This window comes from Aethalodelphis obliquidens, unplaced genomic scaffold (genome assembly GCF_003676395.1).
Source record: "Aethalodelphis obliquidens isolate GAN/ISIS:26980383/991018 unplaced genomic scaffold, ASM367639v1 scaffold40, whole genome shotgun sequence".
Classification (NCBI taxonomy): domain Eukaryota; kingdom Metazoa; phylum Chordata; class Mammalia; order Artiodactyla; family Delphinidae; genus Aethalodelphis; species Aethalodelphis obliquidens.
This window is the reverse complement of record NW_020837984.1, coordinates 2,486,916-2,513,986: the sequence shown is the minus strand read 5'-3', so window position 1 is coordinate 2,513,986 and position 27,071 is coordinate 2,486,916. Positions and strand designations below refer to the sequence as shown.

Below are 27,071 nucleotides of genomic sequence, written 5' to 3'. Positions count from 1 at the left end.
TCAATAGATGATTTGTCTAATCTTCCTTTAAACTGTATTTTGGCATCTCCACAAAGACAAAACCACAACCTAAATTCGCTTAGGTCTTAAAACTAATGTAAATTGTTAAGTCTCTAAAACAGAAATGACAAATTCTCCCAAGTTTCTATCTCTGCTGGAGACTGACCAGTACAGCTAGTTCATTGTAATCCACTATAGAATAAAACCTTTGCCAAAAATGAAAGTATTAAACAGACGAACAAAAAAGGCCACTCTCATTTAAACTACGAAGTAGGAAGTTTTGCATACAAGTCAACATTTACTTCTGGAAGAAAAAAAAACAGACTCCTATTTGCATCTCTAATTTTTACCAAATAGCACCCATGCCTAAATTAATCTTTTTGTAAGTGACTAGGGTTTTGTTTGTCTGTTGTTTTCATTCTCTTTATAAGGAGCGGAGAAAAGAAGGCACATGAGACTCCACAAGAATGTTTACTTTCAAATAGGTTGCCTTCAACAAATTAGCATTCTATTTACCTTCTGTGAAATCACTGCACCACAGCCATCTGTAGAGGAAGCTATGATATAAACGGTCATATCAAGACTGAGTATATGAAAGACGACTTGAATATGAACTCCGAGAGCAAATTCAAATCTGCCACCATTCTGTGATCTGCTCAGAGAACGATGGCTCAGAATGGGCAGACATTGACACCACGGCCAAAGGATTCCTTCCATTCCTTTCCTTTCTGCCTGAGTTTGGCCCCAGGCCTGCACACACAGGAAGCCCTTGAGACAGGTGAAGAATGCCTGCTGTCTCCTGTCCACACTACAAACGGGCATTTCTGAGATTCCATACAGGGTACAGCAGGAAATTCTGGTTTCTTTGGTATTTATGAGAAAATGCTGAAGACCACGACGTGCCAAGAGTTTACAAGGAGATGGGAGGACACATCCTTACCACCAGCTCTCCTGATAATATCCCCTCCTCCCCCACCTCCGTTTTATCACATGTACTGGGTGAGCCTGGAGGAGGAGAATGAGGTGGAAGCTTGAAATGATTATCCTGAAGCGTATAAAGTCACTCTGAAAGCTTCTCTGAGTCAAGCTGGGTTCAAGACATTGCTTGACCCCATGGCAAGTGGCTCATGACGGGCCCAATAAGTTCTGAGTTTCCAGTCATCACACCGGGCTCTTCTTGATTTATATGAACCCAGGATTCCACAAGTCATGACTACAGGGAAGCAAAGGATCCTGTGTTGCTGTAACATGTACCGCTGTTTCAAAATGCTCCGCTGCAGTGAAGCTGCATCTTCAGTGAGTTAACGATATTGGTGTTGGTACAGGTAAGGTCTATGTTTGGGAGAAAGCATGCGCGTGTAAGAGAGAGCAGAGACCTAGAACAAAGCTTCATTTTATAGATAAAATGAGCCATTTATCTTTTCTTTCTGAGCTAATATCATGTAGTATCCTGAATACCACTAAAAGCTGGCTTTTAAATAAATAAATCTTCCGATCAGAACTCAGAATTGAGGCAGACGGGCAACTAAACGACCCCAAAACTCAAATTCAACCCACTGATGTAACAATAAAGATCGTATTTATCTAATTAAGCTAGTAAAACGTAAATTGTGCCCACATAGTTCCATAGTAAAGAAAGGAAAAAGGGGAGATTCACACTGAAGAAAGCTGTGTGTTGATGGATTCAAGGATAACCATTAAGCTAAATTTCTCTAGAAAAGTTTGTCACTTCTATGAAAACCATTCAAAATGATCAGTACCTTAGCAGCTCTAAGCAGAGGTTAACAAAAGCTTGGTTTCCTTTAAAGAATTTATCTTTTGTTTGCTCTCCAGTCCCAGACGGCATCACAAAATAAAGAACAGATGGTGGAGACTAAACGAGGAGACCCTGAAGGTGAAAGTTTTCAAAGATGCACGAATTTAAACCTCTACCTCTGAAAAAGACAATCCCCACGCCTATGAATTAAGCTGATTGTGTGTTTTCACAACATGCCTATCATCACAGCTGAGGCCAAGTACACATCCTCGGTGACAAGAAGAATCAAGAAATGGTGTTATCTGGGACCATCTATTCACTGGTCCAGAAACCCAGCTCATGTATCCAAATGTTTGCTTCTTCTGGCGTCTCTGGGTTAGACCAGGGGTTTTCAAACTTTGTAAAAAGTCACCTTTGTTGCAGTAGAAGCTTAAACAGAAGTGTGAACAAACCAGTTAAATGCAGAGCTGCCCCAGCTGAAGGGTGCCTGTGGTGGTCTGAAGGGGGTGGCAGAGCCTGGCCTGTGCCCCGCACCCACCCTCCTCTAGGGCTCAGTGGAGCACAGTTTGAAAAACCATCTGAGACTTAATCTACAGCACCATGGGCTAAAATGAGACCAAAACACTAAAGCAGGAAAACATCAGAATGAATGAAATGTAAAGGACAAACTAGGTTAATTTTTCTACATTAGACCAACCCAAAGGTCAACAGGTTCCAACATTATTTTTCTCACTTTAGTGTTTTGACAGAATTAATTTACTGATTTCCACTTGGCAGTATACGCCTGCCTTCTGGGCAACTAAGCCATGTTTTCCCCAAAACCTTATAACATCTTTATTACTGACCCAAAAGATATTAGTCAGAAGAGGGGTTTTCTTAACTGATGACCCTCGTTGTAAAACTGTCCCACTAAAGAACAGTAATACACCATAGTCTTTGCTAGAAAAATAAAATAATTGGAGAATTAAATGATAGTATAAATCTGGGCACATAAAGCCCTGAAACCCGGATCACTGTAAAAACTCTTAGTTCAGGAACCCTTAAGAAAAGGAACAAACCATTAAAATTAAACTGAGTTATAAAATCCTAACAAGGGATTTTTTCTTTTTAAATGCTAAGGAACTACCTTCCCTAGCCCACTTAGTTTAACCACAAGGTCTAAACAATTGAAAACATTTTACCTTCCTCCCCATATGAGAAATTAATGTCGCTATCAGGAAACACTCTTGGAAAGCATTTAGTATCCTATGTAATCTAGCCTCTACCCACTTTGCAAAATCATCTGCCACGACCTGACAAAGATATGCAGCACAGACCTACTCACATCCTCATGGCTCCTCAATACTGTCTGCTCATTTCCATCTCATGCCATCTCTCCCAGACATCCTCACCCCTCCTGCCAACGAATCCAAATCCAACTCTTCCCCAGACTCAACCTGACAACAGGGCTCCCTTGAACGGCCATCTCCCAGGCCCACAAAGGCCCAGAGCACCAATAGCTCATTCCGTCCCTTTGGCTGTTAACTGTACACCTTCTCTGTTACCCACCTCCTCCCACGGATACAGCGGACCGTGAACTAGTATGAAGGGCCTGTGGCTCACTTTTCTGCTCTACCTTATAGAGGGTATCCCCAGGCTGCACCCCCATGGGACGCACAAACACTTGTCGAATAAATACGTATGTTTATACATTATTCTCAATAGTCACTCATCTACAGGAGACAGTACAGACATTTATACGAAGCAAGTGAAACACAAGCAGAATTTTGTTTTCTACTACCACCTACACCCTTGAGTCTTTTACCAGCTGATGCTTCTCCCAACTATCATTTATGTTTGTTTTACTATGCTGTTTATCTCAGGACACACTCTGATTAGCCTTTGTCGTAATAAATCTCCAATATCCCCGACGTTGTTTAGAATGCGTGGCTGCCTGATGAGTCAAGGCAAAGATTTACAAGGAAATGGTGCCTTCCCTTCGGTTAATGGTGCTGTACCCTCCCAGTTTCACTGAAGAGCCTCACCCCAAAGTAGTTCAAGCTCAAGCTATAAAGTTATAGGATTAAAGGGCCAAAGAATGGAGAGAACGGCTCTTCTTCTGTCCCAAGGTTCCTGGAAAAGATGACCAAAATCTGGTGGGATGGGACAGAACAAAAGTGCACGAACGGCCTGGTGACACTGCCTTAATCTCTACCAAACTTGAGTTGATAAGCTACACTCTCCCATTCGGTACAAAGGTGGCAAAGAGACTTGAGAAAATCTAGTCTGCAATGGAGTCGAAAGCAAAATCCTTCGCTCTGATTTTCCAGAGCACTGTCCCACTGAGACAGGGGAAAATAAGAAACTAGATGCAGGATGCACGTTTCACACGTGGCCAGCCCATCTGAGCCTGCCATCTGAGACCTGCCCAAACAGAAGAAATCACACTTCAGGACTCCACGAATCCCAAGTCACCTCTGCTATAGCCTCTTTAGCTCCCCTGTCACCCATGAGGTGTTCAATCATCACTGTGGCTACGTCAAAGGGGACTGGGTCTACTTGGACATCGCTAGGTGAACTGCTGCAACCCCGACAAGTTCCCAAGAAAGCACAGTGGTGCAGGGAAGCATTTAGCGCCAAGGTTCTCAGGTCGTGCCATGCACAGTGAACCCTCCACCTGAGCCCAGAATCCCTCCCGGATAACATCCTCACTGCTCTCTTAGGAGCTCAGGCCCAGCTGCACAAACTCTGGAGGAAGGCAGGTGGGGTGGCAAGCAGGGAGAGGAGCCCCCAGTCCAAGCTGATCAGACCTCCACGCTGTCCTTGTGAGAGGAGGGGCAAGAAGCTGGAAGTGGTACGTGGGTTGTGGTTCCTGGTTTCCATCGGTTCGTCCAGACCCTGCCTAAGTGTAATGAACACTGCGGGTTCTATGTTTATCAACACGCCAAGCTGTGTGGAACTAGATTTTCTCTGATGTCTGGGATAAAAATTAAGTCCCAGGGCTTCCCTGGTGGCGCAGTGGTTGGGAGTCTGCCTGCCGATGCAGGGGACGCGGGTTCGTGCCCTGGTCCGAGAGGATCCCACATGCCGTGGAGCGGCTGGGCCCGTGAGCCATGGCCACTGAGCCTGCGCGTCGGAGCCTGTGCTCCGCAACGGGAGAGGCCACAGCAGTGAGAGGCCCGCGTACCGCAAAAAAAAAAAAAAACAAAAAAACATGCTGGACACACAGAAACGCACTTTGCATTGCGTTGTGGAATCTGAACCCTGGGCTGTATGTTATTATTCAAAAAAAGTTTATTAGAGATATAGAGCTGTATCAGCACAACGTGAGGGAGAAAAACTACCCTTTAGTAAATACATATTTTTTTGTTTCTAAATATTCAAACGATGTTTTAGGAAATGATGGTGTTAATAGATGATTATTTAACAGTCCATACCTAACAAAAGTAAAAAGTTGGCAATTCCACATTTATTCTCAGGTTTTATATACCTGTGAAATCCAAATTCTGAGACTACTGACTTAGAAAAACTCTATTCCAAGCCCCTTACTTGAGGGATAAATTATTTTGCCTGCAGAAGTGGGTGGTGTGCTAAAGGTCACACAGCAAAGTATGACCTCGAAAGTGGCAGAGCCAATTCTGTACCCGAATCTCCAGCTGGGCAAGTGTGCCATGATGCCCTTTATGAAGTTAGGGCAACACACTGTAACTCCATGAAACAAATGTGATTATTTTTTAACTGTTTTGAAATACGTGTTAAATAAATACCATTTTTACTCACAATTAAAACAGAATTTGGCTAAAGGATGTTTATAAAATTGTTTCATTGTTTTAAAGCTATAAATGAAGCTTAGATGCCATATGCCGACTTAAGGATGGGTATCTACATATTACTTTAACATACGGGTGAAATTCCACAGATACCTACAAATGTAAAAATAACTAGCTATGCCTTGTGAATAGGTGTAATAGTACTAGCCTAGCTTTCTTTTTTCAATGAATGCCTGTTGTACACATGGCTGTATAGAACTCTGGCAAGAACAACGTTTCCATCAAAGACAGATTCAAGTGCTAGGCCAATAAAATCCGAAGTGGGCAATTCTGAGATTGCAACAGGAAAAAGCCAAATAAATTAAGGGTGAAAACCATGTGGCATATAGTTTGAGAGTTAAGAAGGACTAAGTATCGGTCTTCACTTAAGAGCTAAAGGGATACTGTAAAAATAAGCAATTGTCAAGCCTGTTCTTCCACAGATTTTGAAAAGCTTGGTTCCTAACTGTTTCTCATGAAAGTCACTATACTGAGGGGCTATTCATGGCAAACCACCTGGATAATGTTTATTTCTAGACCCCTAACTGATCATAGTTGTAAAGGTACTCTCTTCCGAAGTACTCTCATATGTACAATAAGCAGCTAAACTCAGCCAGTTCTCCCCTGACGGCTCCATAACCAGGGCGATTCTGGTTGGGCCCTGTAACAATGAGGCAGCTGGCCCTGCCAGTCGACATAAGACAGGTGCCCATTGGCAACAAGGGGCACTACCAAATAGATAGACCCTTTGAAATTCTGTATGGCATCCCCCTCACACAGCCTCTGTCTGCTATTTTCACTCTCTCTCCTCCTTCCCGTAAGCTGACTCTCACCTCACTTTCCTGTGAGTCACATGGAATCCATCATCGGCAGATATGACTAAATGACTTGTCTTTCAGGGTCTGATTATTCTGTTTAGGTGAACAGGTGAACTGGCGCTTGCTGTCCAGGAAAATCGAAAAGATGCTGAATTCATGAGCACGGTTAATTTGAATTCTCAAGAGTGGTTCAAACAGAGCAGGCTGCTTGGAACAGAAATTCGCAACTCAGATATTCTGACCTTTTAAATGCCATCAAAAGTGTAACGTAAGTGTACTTTACTTCTGCCTATAGTAGCATAAATCAGAATAACGGGCTTAATTAGTTTTGTTTGCAGTAAGCTGAGTTATTAAAAAAACACAACTCCCTGAGAGCAGTTGGTGTTGCCATCTGGCACATCCCCTTGCTCCTGGTCTTTCCTTCTGTTTCTTGTGCTCCAGAAGCTGACACTTCTCCAGACAGAACCTTTTGGCTATGAAGACAAGCGGATGGGTGAGAATGCGACTAAGGTCAACCCATCGTCACAAGGCTGTTTACCTGGAGGAGTGTGGTCTTGGGGTGGGGAGAGTCCGGGTGGGAGGAAGAAGGGCAGGAAGGCTGTTGGCCTCTCAGGCCAAGAGCAGGAATACTCCTTCCACCAAGAGTGCATCTCAAGACTTGATCATCCAGCTGTGAACAAGTGGACCCCGTCAAACCAAATGAGAGACTCCCAGGCAACAGATCCCAGCTCCCCTCCTGCACCTCCAGCTCTTCTCTGGAACCTCTCTAAGCCCGAGTCTACTGACATGCACCTTGTCTCACTCGTCATTGCAGGTCGCTGGTTTTCTGGAATTTCCAACAGGAATGGGGCAAGACCGGGTCCCTATTCCATTTAGGGTCTTTACTGTTAACATTACCCCTACATCAAGTGCCTTGAAAGTCTGGAAGATTAAATGTCTTCTGTATAAAAATGACACCTTGCCCTGGGAGTCAGCAGGACTCTAGTCCTCTACTAACTGGCAATTGGCCTTGGGTAATTCACTGAACATCTCTGAAAGTCAATGTTCTCAATCAGAAAATGGGAAGGTTGAAGTGCATAAAATGTAGAGGACTTTACAGCTCCAAGTGTTATGATTGAAAGTGCCCTGATTTCTTAGCGTTAAAATAGACATTCTCGGGCTTCCCTGGTGGCGCAGTGGTTGAGAGTCCGCCTGCCGATGCAGGGGACACGGGTTTGTGCCCCGGTCCGGGAAGATCCCACATGCCGCAGAGCAGCTGGGCCCGTGAGCCATGGCCGCTGAGCCTGCGCGTCCGGAGCCTGTGCTCCGCAACGGGAGAGGCTACAGCAGTGAGAGGCCCGCGTACCGCAAAAAAAAAAAATAATAATAAAATAAAATTAAAAAATAGACATTCTCAATTAACCAAAATAAATATATACATACTCATGTATCTATGCCCCCCAATGCACCCAAATGCAATTCATGCTTTTTAACCTTTTTGAAACAACTAGCAATTATGGACACTCAGGAAGCTGTAGCTGCACACCATCCAGATCAGGGGTTGCCCCTGCCAGCCAAAAGACCCCTCAATAATTGGAAGAAAGATGAGAAGAGCTTTCAGAAGACCTTTCTTTATCATCAAGAAGGAATGTACCTGACTAGAAAAACCAACTCACTCAGGAAGCATCAGAGACTGCCTTTGAAGTTCTGATCATCAAAAGGTAACCAGAACATTCTATCCCTCAACCATAGCAGTAGGCAAAAATGGGGCTATAAATATTTTGTCTGCAAGATTTTTAAATGTAAGGATCCACTTTGCTTTATATAGCTGAAATTGAAATGAAGTCATTCAATGTCTTCAATGCATTTAATAATTGATGAAATATGCATACAAGAACACTCAGTACGTGAGAGAGAGAAGCAAATAACTGAAATACAGATGTAGAGCAATCACCCAACCCAACCTTTCCCCATAACATATCCTGTCTCATAGAAAAGCCCACAGAAGGACTAAATAACTAAGGATCTGAAGAAGGAAAAAACTAAAATATCATTCCCGAAGTTTTCGTTTATCTGTAATTGAATATGTGCCTAATTTCAATCCAGGGCCAAGACCAAATCCCAAGACTTTTTGTACCCTTCCATAACGATTCAAGTACAGTAGCTCTATAATACATTTAACTCTTTGTTACATGAAAACTGTAAAGGACCCAACTGTGTGTGAATAACCCAGTCATTGTCTTATCTTAAGGACAAACTAGTATTGCCTTTATAAAGATGATAAAGCAAGCTACTGTTCCTCTGCCATTTTGTCATTTCTAAACACCTCTTCTGCTTCTCTGCTGTTGAAGAATCCCTGGTCTCAGAAAGAGGAGCCACTCTTTCTATTGGAAACTCTTGAATGACACTCTAAAGAGAAGGCAGTTTATGTCAGGAACAGCAGTAACTTGAACCTCACTCTTTTGCAGATTAGAGACGTATAAACTAGAGCTGAGATTTCATGTCTGTATTCGCAAGTGCCCCATGGCCTACTCTCGATGCTGAATCTGTAATTTCCTAGAACCCTTGAAAATCAGCCCATTTCAGAAAATGAAACTATTCTTAATATCTCCCAGAATCAAATTCAAAAATAAGTATTTTTCTTCAAATGTACACAAAGCTTACCATAAACATTATGCATTAAAGTAGTACTAAGGCCAACCTGATTGTTCCAAAGTACCCAAGAAGCAAAAATAGCTGAGTTGTTACACAGGTTCCCCAGTGCACCGGAAGGACAGCGTTCCTATGAAACCTTTCGTAAGCCGAAATGGGATAAAGTAAAGCAGCAATTACCTTAGGACACATCTGGCTAACAGATGCACAAAGGAAATCGAGATAAAGCACAGGTGCTCATAGACAGTTTAAAGCTACGGTGGCCTGAAGCTAAGTGTGGTTCCCGGGGAAGGAGCTTGGCGGTGCCACTCTCCCTGCTCGGGGGATCCACTGCCTCTACAGGGGCTCACTGCAAAACAAATGCTGAACGCTATTTTTTGCTTTTCACCTTTTTCATAAAATTGAAAATCCGCTTTAGATTTCTTTCAGTTAGTGAAAACAGGTACAAAGGTAGGTCCTTGGTAAAGCAAACTTTTGTAAAGCAGGGGACACCTGTATTACAGAAATACTTCAATTATCTGAAATATGGTCAAGACCCAGAAAACAAGCAAAAACTTTTTCAGCCCAAATAACTGATAGACGCATGACACATGTACCGTGCGCAAAAGCTCATGCACTTTACTCATAGAAGGATACTTCAAGGTCACTTACTCTTATTTTCAACACAGTTCTAATCAGTGTGATTATCCATTTTCCCAAGGGAAATGGATAATCACATTAGATTATCCATTAGAAAGAGCAGAGCAGAAATTAGAAACGATGAGGATATGATGTTAAAGCCAGGCCGGGTGAGGGCAGCAAGGAATATTGCGGAAGCATGCTGGTACTAGAAGTGACTGAAAATCTATTAAAAGTAGATACTGAAAAAAAAAAAAAGCCACCTGGGGCCATTTAATGTAGGGACTCACAGTTCTATCTAGCTTCAGAGTTTCTCAACATCAGAAGTGGCTAAAATGAGAAATTTTAGAGCCTAGGTCCATAAAGTGCAGCACACTGGCCCAACGGTGCTATGCAAGTAAAACTTTGTTTTCAAGCTTTTGCAAAGTTTGGCTTCACATTCTTACTTCTGAGCAGCGGAGCTCGACTACACTGATGCCTCCAGAATAAGGTATCATTACTGTGAGTAAACGTAGAGGCTTAGAGCAAATCACCGCTTCTGTACTCACTTGACACTTGCGAAAATGAGTTATCTGACGAAATGGAATACTCACCCTAATTCTGTTCTAAGTTAGGTTTTTTCTGAATTATTTCAGTTGAAAAGATAAAGGCATTACTAACTCAATGGTATTTTTTCTATTATGTGTATCTTCTGAAAACCTGCAATGGATCCCCAAATGCAAATGTTTAATTGATTTCAACTGGGTCTAAAGGGCTCAACCATAATTAGGGGAATGGGATTCCTCTGGCTTCACAGCATCAACTGGCTTATGTGACTGAATTCCAAGGCACTTGAAGATTTGTTTGCTAAACAGAATCAACTGAATAGTGGGCACTGTTCACATGCAATATTAAAGTTACTGAAATATATATACACACACACAGCATATAGATAATAGAGATAATCTCCTTAGAAGATTAACATTGTCCCCTAGATTTAAAGAATGTTTATAGCTTTGTGCTATTATTGCCAGTGCAGTTGAAAACCTTACATCCTACTAGAAATTACCTTTCTAAGCCATCTAGGTTTTCCAATAATAGTTCACCTCTTAGATATTTTGCAATATCTCAAACTATATTTTCAACATTAAGCATTCTATGTCATTAAATCAAAATGTATTCTTATGATGAACGCAACATGCTTTGCACAAACAGGTATAGTACAATCGATTGATTTTTCCAAAACGTCTTAAAATTGATGTCCTATCAAAGTGAATATAAGGCTACCAAATTACCATACTGAAGCTTGAAGACCAAAAACTACTATCTAGTTCTTTAACCATCTACGTGTCAGCTCACACAACAGAAAATACACTCAGAGGACCTCAGTTAAAATCAGTTCTGTAGCATTTCCATAACTGTTAACTGCTGACATTTTTCTCCCAAGAGACATTCAATTTCTATTGTCCAAATTCATTCATAAGTGATGGTCTGACTTTCTCTAAGCAAAATTAAAAGATTTATGAGAGCAATCACTCATGCCGTAGTGCACCACTACTTAATTCACAGACAGCCTTGCTTCAGAGAAACTCTGCCGGGCTCTTCCACACATAGGTTATCTCACCCCTAGCAGACAAGGCCATTTTTGTGTTATCAGCGTCTTTCGTTTACTCATTAACAGAGAATAACAAGACGTCTTAAAACTCAAGGTAAAACCTATAAACTGGGAGATTTGAAATGCAGGTTCTCTTGTGGGAAATATTCGTTAGGATTGCAGGTGCCGCGTGATCTACATTCACCAAAAACATCCACTGGAAATAGGTTACAAACTCCTGTGCTTCTTTGTCCAGCGGGATATGAAGGCTTGAAAAGGTCGTCTTAAATGACTCATATGCCAGAGTTTCCCCGAATTAACCAAATAATCCCACCCACCAAAAACTCAAATTTTCAACCCATACCCCTGAAGAAGTACATTATCAGATAGCCTTGGTCTGGGGTTGAGAGGGGTGACGTTTTCCAGTACCTGCTGGCGTCAGTCCTTCTCAGTCCTGGAGTTCAGCAAAGGAAAGGAAGAACTTTCTTCTTCGGAGGACGCTTGGGTGTTTGAGAGCTTCCCTCACACCAGCCCATCTTATCCAACAACCACGCACCTCGGCCAATGGTTTCCACCTGGTCTGCTCATTAGAATCACCTGAAGGGCTCTTTTTACAACGTGCCCAGGCCCAGTACCAGACCAATTCAATGTGCATCTGAGTGTGGGATCCAGGCACCAGTGTTTTTTCAAAGTCAGCCCAGTGATTTTAGCCTGCAGCCAAGCTGAAAAACGCTGCTCTAGAGCAGTGATCTTGAATCAGAGTCCATTTTGCCCACTCCCTACCCCAGGAACATTTGGTAGCATCTGGAGACATTTTTAATTGTCACAACTGGGGGTTGCTTATGGGTAGAGCCCGGGATGCTGCTACACCTCCCAAAACGCACAAGACAGCCCCTCACAACTTTCACCTGCTTTTTGTTAATGCAGAAACATTCAAGGGCTCATCCAAAACACTCACCTCTCACACCAACCCCACACAGAAGGATTCTGTAAATGACTCAGCAAATTTGCAGTTTGGGATTTACCTTGCTGCTGGTTTTCCTATCTGTTTATAAGACAATAATTCAACCCAAGTGTGTGGGGATTTAAAAATATGAAAAAATCATGTCTCACTATCCATATCAAAAATTAATTTGTAACAGCAGGATAAACACAAGCTACCAGGGCCCAAGTTTACAGGCTGATGATCCGTAAACACCTCATCGTGCCTCTTCATTTTCCAATTAATTATTGAAATAAAAATGCAGCGCAGATGGACTACAAATACACTTTAGTGAGGATATCCACTGTCAGAAGATGTCACTTAAGAATGAGAAAACCCGAAGTAAACACAAGAATTAAACTACAGTGTCATTCTAAACAATGCATCTATGTTACATCAAATTTTTAACTGAATAAAATTGTTAAATTTTAAAAAACCATTTGCCTGACCATGAAATTTATCTGAACCCAGGCAATAAGATTCAATGATTAACGCCATCCCTATCTAGAGACAGACCTTACTTTATACAAAGAATTGCTTAAAAATTGCACCTAAAATCCCTTCTTATAAGTTAAATCACACATTAAATTAGAGAAGTTCTTTATTTAAGTAAGCCTTTTTGTAAGGAGAAGAACTGTTTTGTAAGTGAACCAGCTGCCCTTAAGTAATCTTTATTTTGGTTCAAGATAAAAAGTTTCCTCAAAATAGTGCACATTTACTTCTCATGCTCATTAAAAAGTAATCAAGAAGTGGAAAAGTCATTAACTTTACCTTCCTGTTAACACATTACCCCCTGAAGACAAGTTTCATGGCCGATGACACATCTTGTGATAGTAACACAACCAAAATATCTTTTTAAATGACTTTCATCTCTTGTGAGAACTGCACAGCCGAGGCTGCCCACAGCAGTCAGGGCAGCATCTCCTGGAAGGAGTGAGGGAAGGGTGCCATCAACAAAGTAAAAGCCCCAGCCAGCCCGGTGGCTTCAACACAACAGGTGAATTGGCTTCTCCCAGCTTTCACCTCCCGGCACGTAACAGAGAAAGCAACAGCATCCGATCTTTCCCATTCTTTCTAGTTCCATCTGTGCTTAAAACACTGGACGTATTAGAAGCCAAGCTTCAGGAGTCAATTTTCAGCTCTACGAGAAAACGATGAGGGTGAAATGGAATCCAACAGGTAAATCCCCAACTACAATATTGAAAATTTACCCCTTCGTGTCACTGCTAAAGTTGGCGGCCTCCAGCACTGCTCAGAGCTGACTGCACATAGCCTCCAGAGCAGCTTTCAAATAAAGTGAAAAACCCCAGATATTTTGGATGCAGAAACCCCACTTCATAAAACCAATCGTTTTAGTTGTAACTCGGCCACAGCTGACATAAAAAAAGACCCTCACAATTCTTTTAAGTTTTTTTTTTTCCTCTCTTGAGTTTCAAGTGGTTTCATAACAAAGATGCAGAAAAGTAAACCTCTTCCAAACGGTTTAGAGCTGCCTCAGCCAATGCAGTGGATGTTGCACTTTGGAAACCAAAGGAGTGTCCAAACACATCTGTACATTTAAAGGGGAATATTTAAACAACCAGAAAGATGACTCGCCATGTAAAAAGGCATGCTACTCAAGCATTGACATATATCCACTACCAACCGTAAAATAGATGGCTAGTGGGAAGCAGCCACATAGCACAGGGAGATCAGCTCGGTGCTTTGTGACCACCTAGAGGGGTGGGATAGGGAGGGTGGGAGGGAGACGCAAGAGGGAGGAGATATGGGGATATATGTATAGCTGATTCACTTTGTTATACAGCAGAAACTAACACACCATTGTAAAGCAATTATACTCCAATAAAGATATTTAAGAAAAGGGAAAGAAATCATCTGATGCATTTCAGATGCAAAGGAAAGTCACAGAGTCATGCTAAGGCCCCCAACACAATGGAGAACATCCTCAAGGAAAAGTAAGGCATATTTACAGGCATTCAGGCAACCCAGCGTCAAGCCTGTTTAAGGACACCCTAGTTCTTTTTTAATGTTATTGTTTTTCATAATAAATACTCATTTCTTTCTGCACATAAGCTATTAGCTGGACTCAAAAACCTTTGGTCACCTGTTCCAAGAGAGCCCTTGTAGGAAACTGCACACAAGCAGGAAAATGTTCAAGATAGAGAAATCTTAGATTGGTTCTATTTTTATCTTCAATGCCCACAAATCTCACCCTGACTACTCAGGGTCCCACGGAATTATCGTTCCTCTCCTTCCCCTGCCCCCTCCTCCCCAATATTCTCCAGGCTACCTGGTAACTGCATAAGATAGAACAAATGGAGGGGGAGACACACACATCATGATTTGGGGGCAAACGTGTGTTCCTCTCCCCAACCCGCCTCCGCCCTAGCGCCTGCAGTTTCTAACATGGCCGCAAAGCCTTGCATCATTCATAACTCTCTACCCAGTGGCCCCAGCAAAGCGGTTCCCCAGCACGTACTGACCCACCGTTCATGCCACTGTAGACATTCCGGTGATGGGGTGACAGATCCTCTTGAGCCTGCCTTCGGAGGGTGCCCTCCCTGCTGCCACCGCCGCCGCCGCCGCCGCCGCCGCCACCACCGCCGCCGCCACCGCCGCCACTGCTGCCTCCGCCCACGTGTTTGTGATCGGGGCTCCCCCCGTAATGCTGTTTGAGGTGCTCCGGGCTGGTGCCCCGGGCTCTGGGTAGCTGCTCCAGGCTCCCGCCGACGGCGTGTTTCTGAAGATGCTCAGGGCTCCCTCCACTGTGCCTGGCGTGCTCGGGGCTGCCCCCGGGCCTGTGCTTCTGTAAGTGCTCCGGGCTCCCGCTCAGCACGTGCTTGGGCAGCGTTTCGGGGCTGCTTCCCGCGTGCGGGTGCCTTTGCTGTTCGGGGCTGCCCTTGCACAAGGGTTTGTGGTGCTCGGGGCTGGGTCCTTTGAGGGCTTTGGGGTGATCTGGGGTCGCGGAGGCCCTGGACTTCTGCAGATGCTCAGGGCTGGCGCTCCTGTGCTTGGAGTGCTCCGGGCTGCCCTCGGCCCGGGGCTTCTGCAGGTGCTCCGGGCTGCCGCCGCTCGCGTGATGCTTGTGGTCCGGGCTGTCGGTGCTGCCTGTGCTGGAAGTGCTGCTGCCGTCGCCCACGTCCCGCACGTAGGGCGCCGTGGTGGCAGCAAGCTGGCAGAGGCTGGCCTGGCTGTCAATGGAGCAGCGGCTGCCCGCGCAGCCCGCGCCCTTCTCCTCGTCCAGCAGCACGCAGAGCTCCTTGAGCTCCATGTTCTCCTTCACCACCTCCTCCTGCTTCACCTCCAGCTCCTTCAGCTTCTGCAGGTATAAGGCCACTTCCTTGTGCATCACCCCAGCCGTGTAGCGGCCCAGTCTCTGCCACTCCCGGGACACCCTCTTGCCCTTCTGCCGGTCGTCATCCAGGAAACAGCAGAGGTCCCTCAGTTCCTGGTTGTCCTCCTGGAGTTTCTGGTTAATATCCTGAAAAGAGACACACAGCCATTCAAGCCAGGTATGCGTGGGAGGCGACACCATGCTCATACTTCTGGGAGCCAGGGAGCCTGGAATGGGTGAATTCTCTGTGATGATAGGGGAGGGAGGGAGAAGGTGAGAGGAAGCTACAGATGTGTAGCTGTCCAAAAAATTAACAATAATGGGTATTGATTCTGCTCCCTGCCCCATGCTTTACTTGCATTATCTCATCTACTTCTCACCAAACCCTCAGGGGATATTATGGTTCTTTTACAGACGGGGAAACGGGACCTCGCAAAGCTTCACTTGTCCAAGGTCATCCAGTCAGCCTTTAGGGAGCAGCTAGTTCATTAACAGGAAATCAGTAGGCTCCCTGCCCCACCTTCAAGGAAGAAAGATGGCTGCTTGTGATCTGTGAAAGGCTTAACAAGCTCTGAGGCAACAGGCCTTTCGTCAGCGCAAACGACAAACACTGCCTAGGTGTTCAGCCCACGACCCGGAGAAGCAGCCCCAACCCCTGCATGAGCGAGCAGCAAACTGTCCTCTGGTGGCGTTTCAGTCCTGCCCATCCAACCCTACTTGCCATCCTCCCTGCACGGCTCCCAGGCAGCTCACCTGGAGCTCAGGTTCTTGTGTGATATTCAAACTCCCCCCCTCCCCCCAAATCGCACCTCTCAGCAAATGTCACCTCCACCCATCCTGTCGCCCTTTTTAAGAACCTGTGGTTATGCCTGGCACCTCCTTCTCCCTCACCTCCCAGTTCCGAGCCAAACACGTCTCCTGAACTCTACCTCTGAAATTTACCTCATCACTCCCATGCTTCAACCCTTAAAAGGGTCTCACTGCCCTTAGGATAAAGTGCAAAATCCTTTAAGTCTCAAAAGGACCCCAATCCTCTTAACTGGCCTACTTCTCCAGCATGAACGGTGATTCATTCATGAATATTTAGTAAGCATCTATTATGTGCCAGGTACCTGTCCAGGTGCTAGGGACAGATCAGAGGACGCAGCAAAGCCCTTGCCATCCTATGGCTTTCATTCTGGTGGGGAAGACTAACAAAAAAGCAAGTATAGAACATAATGTCATAGAGTGAAAAGTGCTGGGAAAAGACCAAAGCAGGCTAAAAAATACTATCTTTTAAGAGAAGCCACCTCTGCAGAGAAAGAAAACATTTGAGCAAAGACCTGGGTGAAATAAAGGCGCAAACATTTGCTGGAAGATGATCCCAGGCAGAGCGAAAAGCAAGTGTAAAAGCCCCAAGACAGATGTGGCTCCAGTTGCAGCAAGGCCAGTGGGCCTAAGGCGGAGTGAGCAAGGGCGGGCAGCGCTGGGAAGGAGGTCTGGGAGGTGAGGTGCAAGTGGGTGGGCACCAGGGCTAGGTAGATAATGTGGCCTCATCAGCCACATGAAGGCCTTGCCAGCCACAGGAAGACTCTGGACTGTTGGCAAGCTGAGGATAGAGGACTAGACATGATGTGATTCATTCTGCACCATCATTCTGTGCAGAAAATAGACGGCTGGGGGATGGAAGGAGGCGGGTGACTGGAAGAGAGAGAGACAGGATAAGGTGGAAGCTGGAAGACCAGGTAGGAGGCTACAAGGTTAGTCCAGGGAGAGGGAGATGATGGTGGCGGCTACCCATGGTGGCAGTGGACAAGGTGAGACCATCCCTCCCCATCATGCACAGAGCCCCACCCATGCTGGCCTGGCCTCAGGGCCCAAGGGACAAGCCCTTCCGCTCTTTCACTCGGAAAGCTTCCCCCAGCCTCTACACAATCTTTGTTTCTCACTTTACGGCACTTCCCCATAGAAGCCATCCCTGACCACTAATCTATGCTCTGCGAGGAGCCCTTCCACTTCCCCTCTGTTGCATTACAACTTCTAATCACATATGGTTGAGTCTATCAGTCAAGTCTCCATCCTCACTAGACCAGAGTCATGAGAATGGAGACCCGTCTCTTCTGTTCACCGCTGTGCATCCTACTGTAGAAACCTGAAACCAAGGAATTCAGAATTAACTGTGAAATCCCCACTTAGTCTCCATTCACACATATAGTAAAGGGGGTAGCTGTTTCTTGAAGCACCATAGTTTGGTGGGGGGTGAAAAGGGGACAGCTACCTAAGATTTCCCTTACTCCACAAAGCCTGAAAATCTCTGGTCTTGTGACTGTCATCCAATCCAGACCTAGAGGTACTCAGAGAGGGGACTTGATTCTCCCAAACTCAGGTTGATTCCAACACTTCCCCCTGATATTGACTAGGAAATAAACCATAAAACAGCTGCCACCCTGGAATCTGCCAAGCTGGAATCTCCTGGCAGTCATGAGGCCTAACGTGGGAGCGATTCTCAAGGCCTGAGGAGAAAGAGGCTCTGTGCCGCTTAGTTTTCAACTCAATTCTAACTCTTAGCCTCACCAATCCTTGTGTCTAATGCCCATCTAGTCCTTTTGCTTCTCAGTGCCACTCTCTGACCTCAGGCCCGGCTGTTTCCAAAAGCCTCCAGCGGGCCTCCCTGCCTTGGTCTACCCCAACCCCTAACTTCCCTTGCTCACTCCAATCCAAGCTCTCTCTGGCCAGACTGATCATCAAAAACTCTCCCTGCAGGTAGTGTCTCTCCTGCCCCTAAACCCCCATTGCCTCCCCTTTGCCAAGGAAAATGAATAAACCCTTGCGCCAGGCCTACAAGGCTTTCTTCCTGCCTTTCTACCTTTAGCTCCCTCTAATTGTGAACCAGCTAATTATGAACCCTGATTAGGTCTAACTTTCCAACTAGAAAATACTATCTTCTGCCTTCTATAGACTTACCTAAGAGGACAGATTGCTCTGATAAGACTCCACCAGCCCTAGAACAGCATCTGGTGTGCAGCAGCTCCAGGCTTGAATGAATGACCAAAGTATCCCATTCACTGCTCGATGCCTGTAAGACACACTCCTTAGAGCACTCATTGGGCATCTTTTTCTTTCTTTCTTTCTTTTCTAATGTAGATTACCTTAGCTTCTGGAGGGCAGAGTACATTCCAATGTCTTTCTTTGCATAACTGACACACTTGACTTGGTGTGTTGCATACAATGAATGCTTAATATGTGTTTATGGACTGACCAGCCCTTTAAAGCGCTAGGCCTATGGCCAAAACAGGATACAGCTCTAGCTACTGAGAAAAGATTTCTTATTGTTGTTTTCAGCTAGCCCTGCTGTGTTGGAGTCTGTAGTAATAAGAGAATAAATTGTTCCTTGACACTGGTGCTTTATGGGAAATCAGAAGCTGTGGATATTCTGAGAAAATAATGCTGAACAAAATTAATCATTCTCAGCTTCACAGCTCATTGCAGCTCAATATCAAAAAAAACAAACAACCCAATCCAAAAATGGGCATAAGACCTAACCAGACATTTCTTCAAAGAAGATATACAGATTGCCACCAAACACATGAAAGGATACTCAACATCACTAATCATTAGAGAAATGCAAATCAAAACTACAATGTGGTATCACCTCACACTGGTCAGAATGGCCATCATCAAAAAATCTACACCAATAAATGCTGGAGAGGGTGTGGAGAAAAGGGAACCCTCTTGCACTGTTGGTGGGAATGTAAATTGATACAGCCGCTATGGAGAACAGTATGGAGGTTCCTTAAAAAACTAAAAATGGAACTACCATATGACCCAGCAATCCCACTACTGGGCATATACCCTGAGAAAACCATAATTCAAAAAGAGTCATGTACCACGATGTTCACTGCAGCACAATAGCCAGGACATGGAAGCAACCTAAGTGTCCATCGACAGATGAATGGATAAAGAAGATGTGGCACATATATACAATGGGATATTACTCAGCCATAAAAAGAAATGAAATTGTTATTTGTAGTGAGGTGGATGGACCTAGAATCCATCATACAGAGTGAAGTAGGTCAGAAAGAGAAAAACAAATACCGTATGCTAACACATATATATGGAATTTTAAAAAAAATGGTTCTGAAGAAACTAAGGGCAGGACAGGAATAAAGACGCAGATGTAGAGAATGGACTTGAGGACACGGGGAGGGGGAAGGGTAATCTGGGACAAAGTGAGAGAGTGGCATGGACATATATACACTACCAAATGTAAAACAGATAGCTAGGGGGAAGCAGCTGCATAGCACAGGGAGATTAGCTTGGTGCTTTGTGACCACCTAGAGGGGTGCGATAGGGAGGGTGGGAGGGAGACACAAGAGGGAGGGGATATGGGGATATATGTATACGTAGAGCTGATTCACTTTGTTATAATGCAGAAACTAACACACCATTGTAAAGCAATTATACTCCAATAAAGATGTTAGGGCTTCCCTGGTGGCGCAGTGGTTGAGAGTCCGCCTGCCGATGCCGGCGACACGGGTTCGTGCCCCGGTCCGGGAAAATCCCACATGCCGCAGAGCGGCTAGGCCCGTGAGCCATGGCCGCTGAGCCTGCGCATCCGGAGCCTGTGCTCCGCAACGGGAGAGGCCACAACAGTGAGAGGCCCGCGTACCGCAAAAATAAAAAAAAAAGATGTTAAAAGAAAAATCATTCTCGGCTTCAAAAATTCTTCCACATTTAGCTTAATCCTCCCATTTCATAGAAAGTTTGTCATGTTCTTCTTCATCTAACTGAATTTCCATGTGAAAATATCCCCTTTGAGTATCCTACAACTATTCCTGTTTTCTCCAGAACTGGGAAGTAAATAGGACTTGTGCCACCATGGGCTCCTTCCCAAATGGAGTGAAATATATACAGTTGACCCCTGAGCAAACTGGGGATTAGTGGTGCTGACACTTGGCCAAGTTGAAAAGCCATGTAACTTATAGTCGGACCTCCGTACACCAGATCCACAATCATGGATTCAACCACCAGCGGATAGTAGCACTGCAGTATTTAGTAGTGAAAATATCCCTGTAAAAGTGGACCTGTGCAGTTCAAACCTGTGTTTTCAAGTGTCAACTGTACTTCTCAGAACTCTAGTTGGGGTAGAAGGGGCGTGTATTAGCCCATTCAGTTTTATCACAGTTCCTTTTTTTCTGTTATTATTCTTGCAAATATTATTTACTCTCCAATTATGAGCTATTTCCTCTGCCTTCTAATGAACAGCTAAGCAACCAGCTTGATAATAACCTTGTGAGCTAGTTTTTTCAAATCTATCACTTTAAGACTTGGGCCGTCTTTTTCAAAACAGTGTCTTTTTTAACACTGCAGCAGGCTACTAGATGTTGCCCATCTGTCTAAAGGGGGCTTTTAAAAGATTAAATCCATAATCACCCGAAATTCATATCATCCCAAATTTCATACATAAGATTCTCAAGTACTATAACTGTGGTTAAAGAATTGTTTTAATTTGTTATTTTTCCATCATTGCAGGATGGGGAATTGGTGTGTTGGCGAGCGAGGAAGAAAATTAATGTACTGCAGATAAAAAATCCATAGAGATTGAATTGCCCCCAATTCCCGCCCCCGCCCCCAGAAAATTCCAGGCCAGAGCAGTCTGGGTGTTGGTATATGCTCAGAAGTGCACGAACATGGTTCTCAGGAATCCATCCCTTTCAACAGCAGCACCCTAACCGGAATCTCCTTTCTCCAACCCCTTTTAGGATGACACATTCTAACCAGAGAATGTCAACTAGCCAAAAGAAAAGAAAATCAGCTTCTTTGGAACATTTCATATCTGTGTGACCTTAAGAAAGCTATTTAACCTCACTGGGGTTTCTTCATCTGTGTATCATTTAATCTTCACACCTCAAGTGGAAATAATATCCCCATTTAGCAGATGAGAAAACGGAGGCTCAAAAAGGTTATTTGCCCAAGCTACCCAAATTGTCAGACTCCAAAACCTTTCTCTTTCCCACTCTGCACTACCTCCTAAATGTTTAAACACAAACAAGTCAGCCAGTGCTTGGACAGAGTCACAGGCCCCTCAAAGGAAAAGAACGATGCTCCCATTCCCCAATGTCCACAGCCACAGTACCACCTAGAAGCCTTGAAAATATTTAGATGCAATTTCAAAGGCAGCTCACAGAAAGAGGCATAAGAAAGAAAAGTGTTATGGCCTTAATTACCCTAAATTTACAGTCTTCAGCTGAGAGTCCCAAACCAACAGAGGCAAAAAAAAAAAAAAAAAGAAAGAAAATCCCTACCTTCCAATTAAATGAAAATAAATTTTAAATGTACTATCGTTATCTCCCATTTCCTCCCACCCCACCTCTTTCCTTTTCCCCCTTGGTATCCATACATTTGTTCTCTAAGTCTCACTATTGATACTATGTATAAAATAGACAACTGATGGGAACATACTGTATAGAGGAAACTCTACTTAATGCACTGTGGTGTCCTAAATGGGAGGGAAATCCAAAAGGGAGGGAATATATGTACACGTATGGCTGATCCATTTGGCTGTGCAGTAGAAACTAACACAACATTGTAAAGCAACTATACCCTAATAAAAATTAATAAAAAAATAAAGTGAAATGTACTATCACTTATTCAGTCAATCACATTTATGGATCACTATGGTGTCTAGGGAAGCTCTGAGCCGATATGTGGAAGGGAAGGAAGAAGGCTTGCCCCTCAGAGTTGGCCAGAGGCTTAGGAGGGGCCGCCATGTGGCTGCCCCAGGATGATGGGAATGAGGAGAAGGGGCTGCATCAGAAAGTAACCAACCCCCATCATTTCCGAACTTGATAAGGAAGTGGACTGGAAAGTCTTTTAATGCCAGGTCACGAATCTAGACCACAAGGAGACTCTTACTTGAGGTGTAACCGCTCTTATCTGGCCTGATAGGTACTTCCCTAAATGAGGTTACTGGAATGAAGACCCGGTCCTCCCCTCCCCCACACCACTCACACACAGACCCCCACAACCTAAAAGAACTTCCAAGTATTTCTAAGCTCTTATGTCAATGCTCCATACTATCAAAATCTCTAGGAAATTAATTACAAACTCTTCCAAGTTGCATTATAGTTCAAGCCATGAAAGAAGATTAAATTGGAGGGTTACGAACTATATTTGTGTCCAGCTTTGCCACGGAAACCCACATCCAGGAGATGCATGGCATTACGTACACTTACGCATCATCTCCTGGTGACAATAACTACCATTTTTCGCAGTCAAGTCCAGAATTAAACCTTCACCTAAATTATAATTTATTGTCACACCCCCCTAGGAGGTGGTTATTATGATTTGCATTTTATTGATGAGTAAAATAAGGCTCTGAGAAATTACCCAGGCTCACCCTCCTGGCCAAATGAGGATTCTAGATGCAGACCCACCTCTGAGATGATCTTCCCCCTACACCACCCTGCCTCTAATCCAAGAGTCTGGTACTTAATAGTCCGTTAGTAACGAATTAAGCCAAAGGAGAGAGTAAGGCTTGGGATTTTTCTAAGAGATCCTCCTAACTGCATCTGCTCTAGGGACTATATATGACAGTCAACTGGAGCCTCAGGGGAGGGCCTTCTCCACCTGCACTGGGCCCAGCACCCAGGTGAGCATCTAGCAGTTCTCCCCCTCCCACTCCCCTTTGCCCCAGAATCCGAGGGCTGGAGCCGCTGAGGCAATTAAGAAAGTGTCTACTGCCTGAGAAGTGGGGTGGGAGTGGAAAGGGGACAAGAACAGCATGTGCCTGCGGGAATTTGCTCCCCGAGGTCCCTGCAGCGATTTCGTTTGTGTCTGGCTTCCTATAAACAAAAAAAGAACAATGAGAGGAAGGCATACCAGGAGGCACCAGTGCAAGCGGTGAGGAGAGGAAGTTTTGCGGTACACTCGGGCAGGGCGGTTCCCCGCCACCCATCTGCTGCAGCCAGCCGGGCTGGCACATTTCTGGCACACTCAGAACACTCCAAGGGGAAAAGAAAGGTGGTGGGGGGTTGGGGTTTTATTGTTTTGTTTTTCTTTTGTTCTTTTTTTCCCCCTAAGAGCAAAGAGGGAGGATTGGCTCCAAAGGAAAGCATGACTGGATAGCACTTAAGGTACACTTTCAAAACCCTGTGCTTCCTAAACTGAGACCCTCTGCCCTTCCCCTCCCAGCTAGACGAAATTATAATCAAATTGGGGGTAAATGGGGCGGTCAGGCCACCCCAGACGACGCCAGACGACGCCAGCCGAACTCGAGGAAAAGGAAAGCATCGGAGCAGGTAGAAAACAGAATGTGAAAGAAGAGGTAAGCTCCTCTGCACCATGCGACATAGCCCAGTTACGAGGGTGGTGCCGCGGCTTCACCCTGGGCGCCCCGCCAGCACCACTTCCCTGCATCGGCGCCCTTTCCTCACCCTCTGCCCCACGGAAAAGTCGTGGCGCCAGAGCGGCCATATCGTATCACGGATCCCCAAGGGCAAAGATGCTCTGGACTCGCTCCTTCGCTCGTTTTTTCCCCTGCCTGGCCGTAACCCGGCTCCCCAAAGCACTGATTTTCCCGGCTTCCCGGAAAATTAAAGCTTCCGCGTACCCATCGCTCCCCTCCCAGCCTTTCAGCATCCTTGGCGCCCGCTCCTCCGGCCACGGAGGACCACGAGCTCGACGCTAGTGCGCCCCATAGGGGGAAGAGGAGGGAACCAAACGTCTACAAAGTTTGGAAAAGTTTCCAAAGGGCTGGGGAAGGGGAGCAGGGGATGCTGACAGGGAGAATGGCGGGGGAGATCACCTGTTGACGGAAGGGGGGAAAGTTTGCCTGGTCCCACCTCCCAAGGGCGCCCGGCGCCCGGCTCCCCGCCCCGCCGAGCCCGGCGCTCACCTTGAGCCCGCGGATCTCGCCGAGGTGCAGCTGCAGGCGACGGTTGACCTCGCGGATGAGGTTGCTGTGGTCCAGCATCGCGCTCACCTTCTCCGCCTCCGCGCGCCGCAGGCAGCGGATCAGCTCCTCCTTGCTCCACTGCAGCAGCTCCTCGTCCGACACTTTGGACAGGTCCTCCACGGCAGTGGCCGCAGACGGGCTGGCAGAGGTTGGGGGACAACTTTCCGCCGCCGCAGCCGCCGCCGATGAGCCTCCGGCCGCCTTCGACATGGTATCCGCGAGACGGCAGGTGCGAGTGGGTGGAAGAGGCAAAGCAACTCCCGAAGGCGCGGGCACGGCTGGGCCGCCTCCGCCCACACCCCAGTGCGCTCCAACGAGTCAGCTGCACCGCCCGGAGGCCACTGGGTTGGGGCGGCAGGGGTCGCGCTGGACCGCCATCCTACCTCGCCATCCCTGTGCGCGCGCCCGCGCACCCCCAGGGCCGGTCAGCCACCCGCGCGCTGCGGCCAAGGCACATCCCAACTCCGCGCAAGTCCATGGTGAGGGGCGCCGTGAAGCTGGCGCCGCCGCGGGAGACCCTAGGGGACCGCACCCCGGTTCCCCTGCCCTCTCTGCCGCCCTAATTCGAGCCTGTCGCCCCCCACACTCTGGCACACACGCACTCACACACGCTCACTTTCCTCCCCCTTGCCCAGCTGCAGCCCCCGCTTCTCTCCTCTCCTAGCCCCGCCGGGGAGCGCCGGGCTCCGCGGCACCTCGGGAGCTAATCCAGCGCCGCCGCCGCCGCTGCCCGAGGGACTGGCGCAGCCGGCCGGCTGCGCTCCTCCTGCAGCCTCTGCTGCGCCCGCTGCCGCTCCCAGGCTGCTGGGGGAAGCCTAGGATTTGCAGCGCCGAGTGGTGGGGGCGGGGGAGGGGGGCGTTTAAAGGCTGGACCGGCAAGAGGAGGAGCCTGAAGCCGGGGCAGCCCGCAGCCGGCCACACCTCCCGCGCGGGCTGCAAGCTGCTGCAGCCGCTCGCCCGCCCGCTGGGATCCCGAAGCGCGCTGTGCGCTGTCCCGCCGGGCAAGGCCGTGGGCGCGGCTTCTTCAGCGCCCGGGCGCGGGTCGGGGTGGGGTGGGAGGGGGAGAAGTATAAGAAGCTGTGACACTCGGTCTTTGGGAGGCGCGCGCGCGCCACCGTGTGGCAGAAGCAGCTCCCTCCGCCCCCTGCACGCCAGGCTCGTCACCGGGCAGGGGAAACAGCTGCGAGGTATTTTGAGAAATTGGGGTTCAGGAAAGATGCGTAGCAGGACCTGAAGGGTAACCGTCTGACTGTACTTTGGAGAATGGAAGAAGAGGTCGATGGCAAAAGCAAGGGGGGAGGGCTTTGGGGAAGGAACGTTTAAGAAAACCCCTATACTCTAAGAAGGGGAAAAAGAGGCTTCTGGGCAATACTCTTTAGGGACCATCCACCCCTACGCTCACCCAAGGCCTTTATCTTTTCTAAAAATCAACGACTTTGTAACGAAGCTTAAGGGGAGGTTCTGAATCTTTTCTATTTTTGTTTGCAAAACACCAAAGCCTTAATTAAGGGAAAAACAAAAACCTTCATCTCTTGCTTCCCGAAGCCTGGATTTTAAGGTCAGCACAGTCATCTCCCCTCTGAGCAAAGCACGGCCCCTTAGACAAGCTGAAATGCCAGCCAAGGAGATTTTCATTTTCCTCTGTGCCGCAGGCTGCCCTGTATTACTGCCTTGGCTGTTTATGATGGTAATTTCTGGAAGGGGTACTCTGTGTCCCTGAGTACTAACTTTGGGCTACAAGAGTCCCTTCCCCTCCCCAGTTCTACTCTCACACGAAGTCGCATGGAATCATCTCTGAGCTGAAAACGTGTTCTTTTGCCTGAAGAATTGGATGTATTTGGTCCTGGCATGTCACTTAGGTGAATCCTCTCCTCTCCAGGATGGAGACAGGGTCATGGAGACTGCAGGGATTTGCCCCCAGGGGGCTTCAGAAAACCGGAGTACAGAGGCAATCATCTCCATCCAGTAGGATGAGAATCTAAGTCAGAGACCCTTACCAGCTGGTCAGTGTGTGTCCCCTGATAAAGCTGCCACCTGGTAAGAAATGATCACTTGAGGACTTCTGAGACCAGACTTCCTGGACAGCCTGCAAGGTGGTATTGCCCTCTGACCTAGATGGCCTTCAAGTTCCCCTCAGCTTGACTACACTTCAGACAGGTTTCTTCCTGACCAAAGGTCCCTGACCTCCCTTTACGTAGAACATTTACTTTAGAAAACTTTCCATTGTCAATTCTTTCTCTGCACCCTTGAACTGTCGATCATCTCCCAGCTTCTCACCAGTTTTACCACCCAGGAATTCTTTCTCAAGGACCTGGGAGCCATCCCTTTGAAATGTGACCATCAAGGATGATGGTCCTTGGATCCAAGCATGATCGATCATCAGGGATGACATATCTCTCTGGGAGGGAGAAGCCTAACTTCAATAAGTACCAGTTAGCAGACAGATGGCCTCATCACATTGACCCATGGTCCCCCGCACCCAGCATCCTCTAGTACTGGTGACCGTTGAACAACAAGAGTTTGAACTGTGGGCGTCTGCTTATACATGGAGCTCCAGCCATCCATCTACATTTGAGGCAGGAAGAAGGTAGAAGCAAATGGCACAAGTTCTCCTGGTAATATGACCCAGTGAATCT

General features: G+C 46.4%; 1 protein-coding gene across 6 annotated transcripts in view; it reads right to left on the bottom strand.

Moving 5' to 3' along the window:
• CCDC85A (coiled-coil domain containing 85A) overlaps nucleotides 1-25,219 on the bottom strand; it is a 204,363-nt gene extending 179,144 nt beyond the window's left edge. The window contains exons 1-2 of one of the 6 annotated variants that reach the window (XM_027131729.1): nucleotides 24,376-25,219; nucleotides 14,654-15,647 (exon numbers count right to left, since the gene is read on the bottom strand). In XM_027131729.1, the coding sequence (XP_026987530.1) occupies nucleotides 14,654-15,647; nucleotides 24,376-24,645 (1,264 nt within the window). In that variant the 5' untranslated portion in view covers nucleotides 24,646-25,219. The remainder of the gene's footprint in view (nucleotides 1-14,653; nucleotides 15,648-24,375) is intronic. The other 5 variants (XM_027131731.1, XM_027131730.1, XM_027131728.1 and 2 more) reach the window with 5 other exon arrangements.
• Between the last annotated feature and the right edge of the window lie 1,852 nt (nucleotides 25,220-27,071).